The following is a 13,086-nucleotide window of genomic DNA, read 5'->3' as shown; positions in this document are numbered from 1 at the left end:
GTCTTGAGTCCGGACTCGAGTCCAAAACCGGACTCGAGTACTACAACCCTGGTTAGTACCACTGATGTAAAAAGGAGTTTGGGATTGCATTCTTTCACTTTTATGTGAACAAACATCGGTATAGAAAAAAAAAAACTTCACTCATCTAAATTGGGAGACAGGTGTGTCGGAGCGGGACAAGCAGGTGAAAAGAAAAAGATCTTACTTGCAAAAAATATATATAGTTTAATAGCAGACAATATATCGGTACTACTGCAGACCATCTTCAGGCAAAGAATGAGTACAAAGCTCATTTATAGGAAGCATCAGCCTGGCCTGAATAACTTGAATGTTGAATGATCTATAGTGTAAGTTTTTTTTATTATTGTGTAATACTGCAATATCAAAATATGCAACAGAAGTTAAGTTCAACGTTATTTACTTAACCTTTACTAAACCTTTTCTACAGATCAAATTGAGTTTGGATTTTAAGATTATACTATGCTTTTTTTTAGACATTTCAAACATATGCAGGACTCAGAAAAGCACCAGGCTAGCTGGATTTAGCACATAACTGATTCCAGTTTTGCCTGGCCCTGGTACCCAACACTGTATGTCACACTGTTGCTTGCTCTGGAGGAAACTACTAGAACTGTTGGGTCCTTGTAAATTCTGGAGTGTGGTCTAGACCTACTCTATCTGTAAAGTGTCTCGAGATAACTCTTGTAATGAATTGATACTATAAATAAAAGTGAATTGAATTGAATTGAATCCTATAGATATGAATAGAAACGGGGAGAGGGGAGTTGAAACAGTGATCCATGGCCAGCAGCAGCATATTTGGCCTGAAGAGTGGCCCAGTTTCAGGCAGGTACAGTCTGTGCTTGACAGTCAGAGGAAGGCCTCGGTGAAAAGCTGAAGCAGAGTGATACATGTGGGCTGGGAATTGAACACGGCCCCATTGCTACTTCGCCGACAAGCCCCGAGTAATCACACTCTCCAGCTCGGCGCCGCCAATTAATTCAACCTCAGTTTCCCCCCCGCAACACGCGCACTCCCGGGGCTGGGGCGGTATAAGAGGAGGGTAACCCACGTGACACCCAGCTGCAACTGTAATGACTCTGGCTTGGTGTGGGGAGTATGTGTGAATGTGTGTTTATGAGCCTTGTGTGGGGGGTTTTGCACGGTTGTGAGTACATATAGAGGTTTATATCCAAGACAGCCTGGGTTTCTTTCAACTACCACACTCTGCATTCAATTAGTATTTCATATTCTTAAGCAGACCTGCAGTTTTGACGTATTAATGCATTTTGTCTTACAAAATTATAAATAAATTGGGAAAAACCTCTAAGTCTCTGGTACAATTATAATGACAGATGGAAAAGATTTGTCTCACATTGTGTATTACATATTTTGGAATATGCAGGCAGTAAAATGCACTGTGAATGTGTATACATCTTCAATGTGTTTTTATTTAGAGTGTGAAGTATTGGCTCTGTGCAGATAGTGTCAAAGAGAGTTTGGTAATGGTCGCTATTGAGGGCTCATTGCGTTTCCTATTATATGCCACAGTGCACACATACTGTACACATTTTTTCTTCAAAATGAAATGAACTCACACATACTGTAATGAAGTGAACACACACGTCTAAGGATGACATTGGATCAAATTGCATTCTTTGTCTGCGAACTCTGGGGCTAACCTTTATCCCTAACAAATACATGTCTAACACCAACACTCTAACATGTCCCTAATTAATTGGAGTAGTTAATTTAGGGAGTGCGATGTTTATGTCTGAATGTACTTTCGGCACATTTGTCCTACGGACTCCAATGGAAATGATACTATTCACCCCATGGGGTTTATCCTTCTAAAGAATACTCTTAAGTACATCACATTACCTGGCATTAAAGATTCAGTCAGGTGCTAATCCATGTTTTGTGTTATTGTAATGAAATCCCATAAAAAGACCTAAACCAACCATGAATCAGTCCATCTCTCAATGCTCTGAATCCCATACCGGTTCTAGGACTCAAGCCCGATGCCATTGGTTTCTACTGATGACTATAAAGTCAGTCGTAACAAGCACAGCTAAGCCAGAGCAGACATGTGGACTTGTACTAGGGCTGCCCAATTAATCGCACTTTTATCAAAATATCAATAAGGACTACTGCGATATCCAAAACTCAGGCGGGGGTGCAATATTTTTTGACCATTTTCTTGTCTTCCTGTCGACTCTGCACGGATATGTTTTTCTGGGTCAACATTTCTAATTACATATTTTTTGTTGTTGTTGCTTTTCCCGATGTTTTTGTCACTTTATTCAAATTTTTTTGTGACTTTTTCCAATTTTTTAAAAAAATTTTCCTGTGTTTCTTTCAATGTTTTTTGTTTGTTCTTTTCAACACTCTTCTATCATTTTTTTCTCCATATGCTATCTAATTGAACAAATCCCCCAATTTCAATAAAAGTAGTGAACTGATCATTTACTTTACTTGTGAAGAGCAGTTTATGGAACCATCCACGTTGTCTATTTGAAAATTCAGATGAAACTTTTTGAAAATGGGTCCCATTTGACCCGAGGACAACAGGAGGGTTTGAAGCCAAACAGTATGTCAAACCATTCTAAATAAAGTATTTCATAGAAAATCCTATCCTACAGACTAAAGAAAACACCTTTCTTAGGTACAGATCCTCACAAAAATCCAACTATAAATCACTTAAATTTCACATTACATCACATTTTCAACGTTTTTCAATAAAAGTGAGAATGAGAATGACACAAAAATGGTAATTTCCGTCTATATTGTGAATCATATTGCAATCCCAATCAGTCAAAGTAGTCGCAATTAGATATTTTACCTCATATTGTGCAGCTCTAAGTCGCCCAGGCCCGTCTGTACACCCCAGGCTGTCAAAACACTGTCAATACTCGGAGAGCCTGGCTCGTCCTTCAGCTCTTTAAACAATAACATCTGAATAATGATTTCTAACGGAACACAAAGACACGCTTAGGTCAACACAGATGACAAAGCAAGACAAATGTAGTCCCACTTTGTACCAGTCGATCACTAATTCAGCACCAAACTTTGGAGCGAGGGCGTGCACGCCCCCTCGGCTCTTAAAAATCCTCATCCAAGATCCAAACAGACCGCTGACCCTCTCGGGAATCCAAACAGTCCAGGGTGCGGCTGTTTTTTAAAATATTTTAAGTATCATTACTCAAATTCAGTTTCCATGGTGACACTTGAGGAGGTGTTTCTGCCCTTGCCACTGAAAGAAAAAAAAAAAAGAAGATAGGTAATTGGTAGTCTCCCTTTGTTTCCGTGGCAACAATTGCTAAGCCCTACCATCCTGCTTCATTTCTTCCCTTGTCTTCTCTTCCTGGTCTTTATTGTAAAAGGTGGACCTGTCGTCCCTGTTGGACAGCGAAGACAAAAAGTCCAAGAATAAGCGGGGGGTCCTGCCCAAACACGCCACTAACATCATGCGCTCCTGGCTCTTTCAGCATCTCATGGTGAGGCAGTGTGTGTGTGTGTGTGTGTGTGTGTGTGTGTGCATTCATTTCAAATGGTCAAACACGTTGGTGTTATGAGGTGGCAGCTGTAGAAGCAGTAAAGAAACGGATGATGAATGCCAAAAAATCTTTTTTTAGAACGATTAAAAAAAGTGTACAGTATATGTAGTGTATAAATAAAAAAAAGTATAACAAAATATTTTTTATATATACTGCATATATAAACAGTATATTGACAGTGTATTATGAAAAAATAACTAAAGAAAGACACTAGAGCTGTTGGGAAAGGGATAGGTAAGATAGATGGTCATGTATTGATCATTTTGGAAATTCATCTTGCACCATACAGCTCATCAGATAGACAGACCCCCCCCCCCCCCCTAACCCCCCAGTGCAGTTTCATTAGCACCAGTGGGCTATCAATAGTAAAGTGTATCATCATCAGTGACATGTATGCCATGCTTATCAGGTCCTACCCTCACATATTGAGAGGAACCTAGCTGAAGGGGGGGCGGGGGGGTGGAGTAGAACCATTCACTGTTTTTCACATCAGAATCAATAAGCTACTGGCTATTATGCTAGATGCTATTATTGACAAAAAAGCAAACTGTGTTCTCTTTCTTCCAGCACCCGTATCCGACAGAAGACGAGAAAAGGCAGATTGCAGCACAAACAAATCTGACCCTTTTGCAAGTCAACAACTGGTAAGATTCTGGGTTCCCACAGGAATGACTAATCACGTGGACAAGTGGACAAACATGGATACTGCTTTCTATTATTGTAGCATAACTGTGTGTAAATTAGAATATACTGCAGCGCCTCAACACATTGCTGGCACCATGGTGCCATCTCCTGGTCTCATACGTCAAGCACACCTGGGACCAAATTGGGCCTTTCTTGTCCCACGTTGTCACTCTTCTTTTATATTTTAAACCCTTGTGTTGTCTCACTTTTGTCTTTTTATCAATGTTTGTAACTTTTTCTTATGATTTTATCCCATTTTTCAACACTATTGACGCAACGTTTGTCACTTTTTTTGATGTTTTCAGCACTACGTAACACTTACTTATAGGAGATTATACCTAATGTTTGAGTTAGAAAAGCAGAAATTATTTGGACTATAAATGAAAGGACTGTACGTTGATGGACAATCACAGACTGGAATACGTCAACTTTTACTCAATACTATTAAAAACCACTTCATTTTTTTCTTCAAATGCTATAAAATTGAATAAGACACCCCAAAATTAATTTTGGATAGTTGCAATTGGGTAGTTAAAAAGAACAGTGGTAAAGGAAATTGGGTCCGTTTGACATATGGATTAAAGGATTTTATTTTATTTTGAAATTACTTGTAACCGCATGGTTTGTATTTCTCATCATTTAAGTTTCTGTAGTCCCTAGGAGTAAATATGATATCTTATATGGACGCCCGGGTAGCACACCTGTTATCCTGGATATCTTCATTCTACTTTGGTGCAACAGACCCCTGGTAGACCACCCGCCCATGTAAAGAGGACTAGTCCTTAACGCAGCGGCCACGGGTTTAACTCCAATCTGCAACGCTTCTCTCTCCACTTTCAAGTCTAATCTGTCCTGTTGGAAATAAAGGCCTAAAATGCCCTAAAAAATTATCTTTATCCCACCTGTTGCCCTCGGGTCAAATTTGACCTAGTTTTTAAAAGTTTCTATACCTGAATTTTGGGTTTCTTTCAACCAATGTGTCAAAACAATATCCGTTGCGAGCGTTCTTCATAAGTAAAATAAATGATCAGTTCACTACTTTCATTGAACTTGGGCGGATTATTCAATTGTATAGCATTTGAAGAATAATTGATACAAGTTAAAAAATTAACAAAACCCTTTGGAAAAATGGAAAAAAAGACAGTAAGACAAAACAAGGGTTAAGAGTATATATTTTCCATGTACTCAGGGCTGTAGTCCCCCTTTGTTGAGTTTGGGGTGTCGTATTCAATTTTATAGCATTTGAAAAAAACTGGAAGTGGTTTCGAGTAGTATTGAGTTAAAGTTGACATATTCCAGTTTGTGATTATCCTACATCGATTCCTTTAATTTTAATAAATAATTCCTAATTTCTGCTTTTCAAACATTAGGTATAATTTCCTATAAATGAGTTTTATTGAACATAAATTCCAAAAGATAAACTAAAGTTAATAAGTTAGTGTTATGTAGTGTTGAAAATGTAAAAAAAAGTGACAAACATTGAAAAAAGTGTCAAAAGTTTTGAAAAAAGGGACAAAACCTTAAGAAAAAGTTAAAAACATTGATAAAATGCGCCAACATAAGTGTTGATTTTCAATTTTGACGGGAAGACAACACAAGGGTGAACAACTTGGAGTGTGTTTGTGTTTTTTTTAAATGAAACTAACCAACAATATAACGACCTACAAGTCCAGCTGAGATGATGAGAGCATTAAACACACAACTCTTTGGATCCTTTACACTTTTTTTTTTACTTGTCATGCTTTAAGGACATTTTCCTGATGATACTTACAGACTTTTACTTAAGTAACACTTTCAATGCAGTACTTTTTTCTTGTAACAGTGTGTTATTTTTACTTTATTAAGTACAGGTTCTGAATACTTCTTCCACCGCTGCTTGTGTTCTCAGGTTCATCAACGCCCGCCGGCGGATCCTCCAGCCCATGTTGGATGCCAGTAACCCGGACCCGGCCCCTAAAGCCAAGAAGATGAAGTCCCAGCACCGTCCGACGCAGCGCTTCTGGCCGGACTCCATCGTGGCGGGGGTTCTGCAGACGCACCGATCGGGAAACAACTCCGACAGTAAGCAGTCCCCAACACCAACACTAACATCACCCAAGAAAGTCCAAAAAACACTACCACACCCCGAGTTGTTCACCCTTGTGTTGTCTTTCCTTCAAAATGGAAAATCAACACTTCTCATCAACGTTTTGGACTTTTTCTTACGTTTCTGTCCGTTTTTTCAAAACTTTTTTTGAATCCTTGTCACTTTTTTTTAAGTTTTTACTTTAGTTTATTTTGGGAATTTATAGTCAATAAAACTCATTTATAGGATATTATACCTAATGTTTGAATAGCAGAAATTAGGAATTATTTACACTAAAATTATGTTGGATAATCACAAGCTTTGACTCAATACTATTTCAAAACCACTTCAGTTTTTTTTAAATGCTATAAAATTGAATAAGACCCCCCGAAATTAATGAAAGTGGAGATTTGTATTTGCCAAAGAGCGTTGTGTGGAATTAATCATGTTATTTTGGGTAATTAAAAAGAACATTGATATAGGAAAATTGGTCAATTTGACCTGAGGACAACATGAGGGTTAAGTCAAACATGTGTGTTTGAAATGTCCCCACTAGATGTCACTATTGGCTCTTTCCTTTCATGTATGTGAAGTTGTGAAAGCAAGAGTCAAGAACACTGAGCATAACATTCTTGACAAAAATCTGCATTTTTCCTACAGGAATCTTAACATATGATGTATAAAATCATAATAGCTTAGTATTCTACGCACTAAAAAGGTATGTATAAGGTCTTTAGGCTGCCTTACATGTTATTGTAGGCCCAGTTTAATATGCAACTTCATTTTATACAATCATATGTAGTCCACTTTCCCGCTGGCAGTGGCAGAAGTACCCCTGGGCTCCAAGTCCCGCTGGTTAGGAATCACTGTGTTAATCATTAAAATGGCCTCTCTTGGCCTTCGTACCTTAACTCCTTATTTAATTTAAGTAAATTTAGTGTGTGCACCACATATGACTGGAAAAGTCCATTTGTCTTTGGATGCATTTGGTCTGTTTCTGGCTTTATACCTACTTATCCACTCTCTGCCCCCCCATAGACCCGCTGAGCATGGATAGCCTCCAGTCCCTGTCCTCAGACTCGGCCACCCTGGCCATGCAGCAAGCCATGCTGGGAGCCGACGACTCCATGGACGGCAGCGAGGACGAGGACGAGGAGGAAGAGGAGGAGGAAGAGGAGGAAGGAATGGAAGAGGAAGAGGAGGACGAGGAGGAAGGAGAGGAGGAAAATGAGACGGGGAGACAGATGGCCAGCGGAGGAGGAGCAGGAGGAGGAGGACGGAGAGATCTGCGCATGGAGCACCGAGAGGAACTGGAGTAGGTCACTACAGGAAGAGACTGTATGAACTTTGACCTGTCCCCAAAATACACAACTAGGACAGCTCTGATGAGACGGGACTCTGGAGAGCAAGCGTGGCATATTAGGTTTTGTCCAAATTCATACAGAGACGCTCATGCAGAGCCACCACGGAGTGTAACGATGAACATGTGTTGTTTCATTTTTACTGTTGTATGTTCTCATGCAGTGAGCTCTCGAAATATTTGGAAAGTAGCACATTTTTTTTTACTCTATAGCTCCTGTTTTTGTATGGACAGAAATGGCACAAAGGCTGAAAGGCTTTTACGTCCAGTTGAAAATCAAGACATTGGAATCACTTTACAGTAACAGTCGAAGGATACTTTCAGAAAGCCATGACGTTTTTAAGGCTGTTAAACGAGAAAACAGGAGAACCGTGAGTCTTGATGACACACGCACCAAGAAACTGGAAAAAAAAAATAATATTTGCACAGTGAGATTTTTTTTTTGACTGTATGTGAAAAACAACAACGCAGAATGAATGTAATGTTGGCACCATACAATGAGTTGAAAAAGTACTGTCAATTTCCAACTGACCTTTGCAGTCCTTGTGTCATTTTGCTTCCTAAAATACGAGTGAGGAGCTAAAAAGAGAGCTGAAATGCTGTCCAAATATCTGCAGAAGTGACTGTACGCGTTTGGCTTCCACTGCTGGGACATCATTCACGCCTTTAAAAATGACTCATAGGTTCTCAGGTCGAACTACACTCATATGGCGTGTTTCTTCCTCACGAGCATCTGACTCATCGCTGCAGCAAACCTTTTAGAGCATGACTTCAAAACAATGTTAGTTCATTTTTCTGTTCATTTTTCTTCTCCCACGAGCAAAGAAAAAACCTAATGAAAAATGAATATGCTGACTGCACATACAGGTATGTATATCACATTTTTCCTAGGTTTGCATTCTGGTGTTGAAGAGTTTGCATATTTATTCTATTTTCATTTTGTTTTGTTTTTGCGTGGCCCTTAGAGAGTAGCTAAAGGAACAACATGACGATGACATTGCTCTGCATATACTGTGGGTGGGTGTTGGTTGGTGGGTGGGTGGGGGGGTGATTTGATCATGCACCACAAAACATGCAAGAATGAAATCCCCCCTTCCATTACCAACATGGAAATAGTGCCACCCAGTCAGCCATGCCAAAACACTTAAATATGCACTTCAATATTCAATGGAAAACACAGCGCTTTCAAACTGGAGAGAGTTCACTTTGTTGGGAAATTAAAATACTTTCACCCAGAAAACGCTCAATCGTTCCTCGGGAATGTCTTAATCCAAACCGCAATCTTTTTCATGAACGAGTCATTTTGTTGCCTAAACTTAACTGGCATTCACACATGATGCTCCCTTTTTCTGGCTAACCTCCACTACCACGGCCCCTGAATGCACGTCACCTGGCGGTGCCTGTAGCCGGCTAAACAACCGGCGCTAACTGGCGCTAGCGGCTAAGTACAACCAGCAACTGCTCGGATTTTATCATTCAGTGGCACTATAGACTATTCACGTTACAATGGTTGTATCTCAAATCGCACCCTGACTGTAGGTTTGGCAAACTTTCTGAATGTGTTAGTTGGTGGCCATGCACGTACTTGACATCAACCATCAAGTTGGCGTTTTATTTTTTTCGTGACCTGTGTGATTCTGTCACAGAACGAGAGCATGGCGAGCACTGCCAGTCAATCCGAACTGTCTCAGCCACATCTCAACACAGAGGGAACTCACACACGGACGCCTGCTGACTTTGGAATCCCCAACCCCGACAGATCCAGTGTCTTTTACTGACAAACTTTTTCAAGGAAGACAATTTTGTGGAAAAAGACAAAGAGAGGAAAAAACTCAGTGGAAAGGTCTCTTTCAGTTTTAAGTGAAGGATTTTGAAGAACCTGTGAAACAATTTCAGCTCTCTACTTTGTACTTGCAAAAGGAGTCGCTCATTTCTAATGTGAAGATGTCTAGAAAAAAAAAAATACCATGTTAAATTGAATGTTTTGATTGTTCATTGTGAAGTATGTTGATCATTAATATTCTTTTCTCGATTGATTTTTTTTTTTCCTTTTCTTTTTTTGAATGGATCTCCCAGAGCAAGTGACAGACAATAGGAACTATTTCTATTTCATTTGTACACTTGGTTGTCATAATCTATTGTGTTTCAATAGACTGATTTTAATAATTAAAACATGTAAAGGTACAGATTTGGACTTTGTGATATGAAAGTTTTTAATATGTCTAGGCTGAACAAAAAAATCCAGGGCAATATATGCCAACCAGGAGGTAAGACAAAAGCACTGAACACAGAACAAAACACCATGCAGGGTTTTTCCATACTCTTAATGGTCCTCTTTTTTTTGGGTGGGGGGGGGGGGGGGGGGGGGGGGGGGGTGGCAGTTATCATTACTGGTCTAAGTACAGTTAAGGCAATGAGTCTGTGTTACAATATTTGACAGAAATCTACATGCTTTTACCTGCTATTTCTGACAATTTGATGAACAAAAAAAATGTCTTGGATAAAATTATATTAATATTTAAATAAATAACCGGGAGAGTCCCGTACAGCCCGACTCTCATATTCAAGATAATGTTTCGTAAACTGTTGTTGGATAAATTACTCTTAAACCCATTTGGAAAAGATTTGAATTGTTATTTTATTCCTAAATATTAACATTTAGGTCCTGGTGATTTCGCTCAATGGTGTTTTCAGCCCTCAACGTTGACTTCAAGGCACCTAACCCTAACCTTAACCCCAACCCTAACCATAACCATTGCCTAACCCTAGTGCCTTTCAGGCAGCGCTGCCTGGAAGAAGTCCTTGGGGGCTTAAAACACTGATAAACGTCTAAAACCTCTTTAGGGGGGCGGCATTCATTTCTCTTTGCAGGAAAAACCCTGACATGAGCATTGTTCCCTGCTGCACATATCTTAGCCAGGATCACAATAGAGCAAGGCTTATGTGTGTGTGACACTTCCCAACCCTCTCAGGCCCTGTTACAGTTATTTCCAGAGTTAGTTCAGTCTAAATATTGGTTTAACTTCCCTCGTTTTCCTGTCACATGTGTAGCCTCCCACCCACTGGTTACTGCCTAGCCTCTAGCCTTGTTATTTAACTTGCTGGAAGACGCCCGCCCAAACGCTCTCTCACCATCTCATTATAGAACCCAACAGAGCTCCCCACCACAGCGTTTCGACTTCGGAAATGTGGATACTGATCCCTCGGAGTAAATGCTAATCAAACATGTGGGTGTTTGATGCCACATTGTATTGTTTTTACACGGCTTGTATAATTGCATCCTTGCATTGTGTTCTGTCAGCCTAAAAAAGGTCATTCTTTAATTGCAGCAACCTTATTAAACATCTGTTATTGTCTGCATCTGCTACGTTTCTCCTCCTTCACCCACATTTTCCAGTAGGAGGAATTTGAATTGCAGTGGCCGATGTTGGGCTTCAAAATAGCACATCAGGGGGTATGCAACATGTGATGAGGTGATTAGTACTTGACATTAGGAAGCAATGCTCCAACACTCTCATACGATATGTGGGAGAAAGTGATCTAATTAAAAAAACTCAGAGAAACCTAAGAATATAGGCATCACAACATGTCTTCTATATTCCACAGTGGACTGTCTGCCATGCTACACCCTTTCACCAAATTTCATTTAAAGACTATAAGATATGGATGTAGTCTCCGTGGCGTCACACATAGGTTTCTGAAAAATCAAAATGGCTCCCAGTGGCTCTGGCCGTCACTAACTTGGCAGTGCCTGGCATCGCCTGATTTAAATATGAGCAAAGAGGTGGAGCGTAGATGGAGCTGAGGCGGGCTGAATGAAGCCTGCAGTCTATGCCCGGGTAGCTCACCTGGCCGAGCGTGCACCCAATGACTAAAGGGGCCCAGGGGCCCAATCCAACTTGTCATTCCCCCTCTCACTCTCCTTATATGTAGTCAGCTGTCCTGTCAAATAAAGGCCTTAAATGCACAAAAAAAATAATCTTAAAAACACAATTCCCCATACAATTGTCATGAAAGGGGAATACGCTACACAGAACAAAACCGAGTTTTGTACCAGACTGAAAGGTGGGCATTTTAACATGGGTGTCTATGGGGAAGACTGACTAATGGTTCCTGCTACAGAAGGTGTCTCCAGGATCACAATTTCCAATTCCTTGTTCAATATTCAAAATTGACCAACCCTGGTCCCAGAGCTTCTGCTTCTATTGTGTGACAAGCACTCTTTTTGGACCGTGACCAATTTGAACTGTGCCAAACTGTGTTATCTGTCTATCTCATACTGTCTTCTTCTTCACCTCATTTTCTTCTCACCTGTCTGTCTCCTCCTGTTCTCCTCCTGCTGCTTGAAAGACACACAGAGGATCTGCAGTAGCCTACTTAAGTGTTTGATCAACAATATCATATTATTTTCCTTTTATTCCTTCCTATGCTATAGATCTGGGTCTATTATCTGGTCCCAGGCCTAACGACGCTTGTGCTTGTATCTGTTATCAACAAAAAACTGTATGCATCCTCATCAAAGAGTTCATATTACTGTATATCTGACAGAAAGTAATGCTCAATGCTCGATATGTAATGCTGTTCTATTCAGCACCGTGGCGGTTAAGTTCAAGCAACAAAACGGCTGAAAACAAGTTTGTGATGTGGGATAAAATAAGTACTTTCAGGATAAAAACACCTTAGCTTGGAAATCCAGACCCAAATCCAAAAGATTAAGGGTCTGGTATTGAGTAATAGAAATCTCACTGCATGCAATTGGATAACACTACAACCAATCACAACACCACACGGGGTGACGGATCTAGAGCCCCATACGCTTAGCTACCAGCTGAGCTAACTGGTTGATTTAAATGTCGTCATCTGTTCAGATTTTGGTGCTCTTCAACCTAAAGTTCTTCATTCTTTTTTTGTATAATACACATTGCGTCGGTTTGTCTGATGCATATCAGCTGATGAGTGTTACGCTATCTACAGTATATCATTAATTTCCCTTTCATTTGTATGCGGTTCTTTTGAATAACGCAACTTTCATGGAGATAACAGATCGGTAGTAGAGACGTCGTTCCCTCAGCTCAGCTTTCAACAAATATCTTCACGTCCTGGTCTACATAATATGATAAACGTAGCTTTAGTAGGCACACTCCCTCATACAGTAAGCTAAACATCAAATATAATAAGATCAGCTAATTTCTCTCTCCCTGTCCATATCACTGCTCGCTCTGCTGGACAGATAAATCCTTGCAACAGGGATTCCACACACAGCGTTTAGGGTCATTACCGGTCGTAGGGAGGGAAAAATTAAGATGGCGTCGTCTGTGTGTCACCTGATTTCCTTTTTTGTTCCAGTCATAATTACTATGGACACTAGCGGTCACTGCATTGCCCTAAACGTCAATGTGGAGCACAGTGTAAAGTCATAA

At 40.1% G+C, this 13,086-nt stretch overlaps 1 protein-coding gene across 1 annotated transcript in view; it reads left to right on the top strand.

The window, feature by feature from the left end:
- Nucleotides 1-9,850, top strand: part of LOC116700554 (pbx/knotted 1 homeobox 2) — a 127,262-nt gene extending 117,412 nt beyond the window's left edge. The window contains exons 9-12 of the mRNA XM_032533844.1: nt 3,384-3,497; nt 4,125-4,201; nt 6,130-6,302; nt 7,345-9,850. Coding sequence (XP_032389735.1) covers nt 3,384-3,497; nt 4,125-4,201; nt 6,130-6,302; nt 7,345-7,625 — 645 coding nt within the window. The 3' untranslated portion in view covers nt 7,626-9,850. The remainder of the gene's footprint in view (nt 1-3,383; nt 3,498-4,124; nt 4,202-6,129; nt 6,303-7,344) is intronic.
- Nucleotides 9,851-13,086: the final 3,236 nt, after the last annotated feature.

This window comes from Etheostoma spectabile, chromosome 13 (assembly GCF_008692095.1).
Source record: "Etheostoma spectabile isolate EspeVRDwgs_2016 chromosome 13, UIUC_Espe_1.0, whole genome shotgun sequence".
Classification (NCBI taxonomy): Eukaryota; Metazoa; Chordata; class Actinopteri; order Perciformes; family Percidae; genus Etheostoma; species Etheostoma spectabile.
This window is presented reverse-complemented; position numbering and strand designations above follow the sequence as displayed.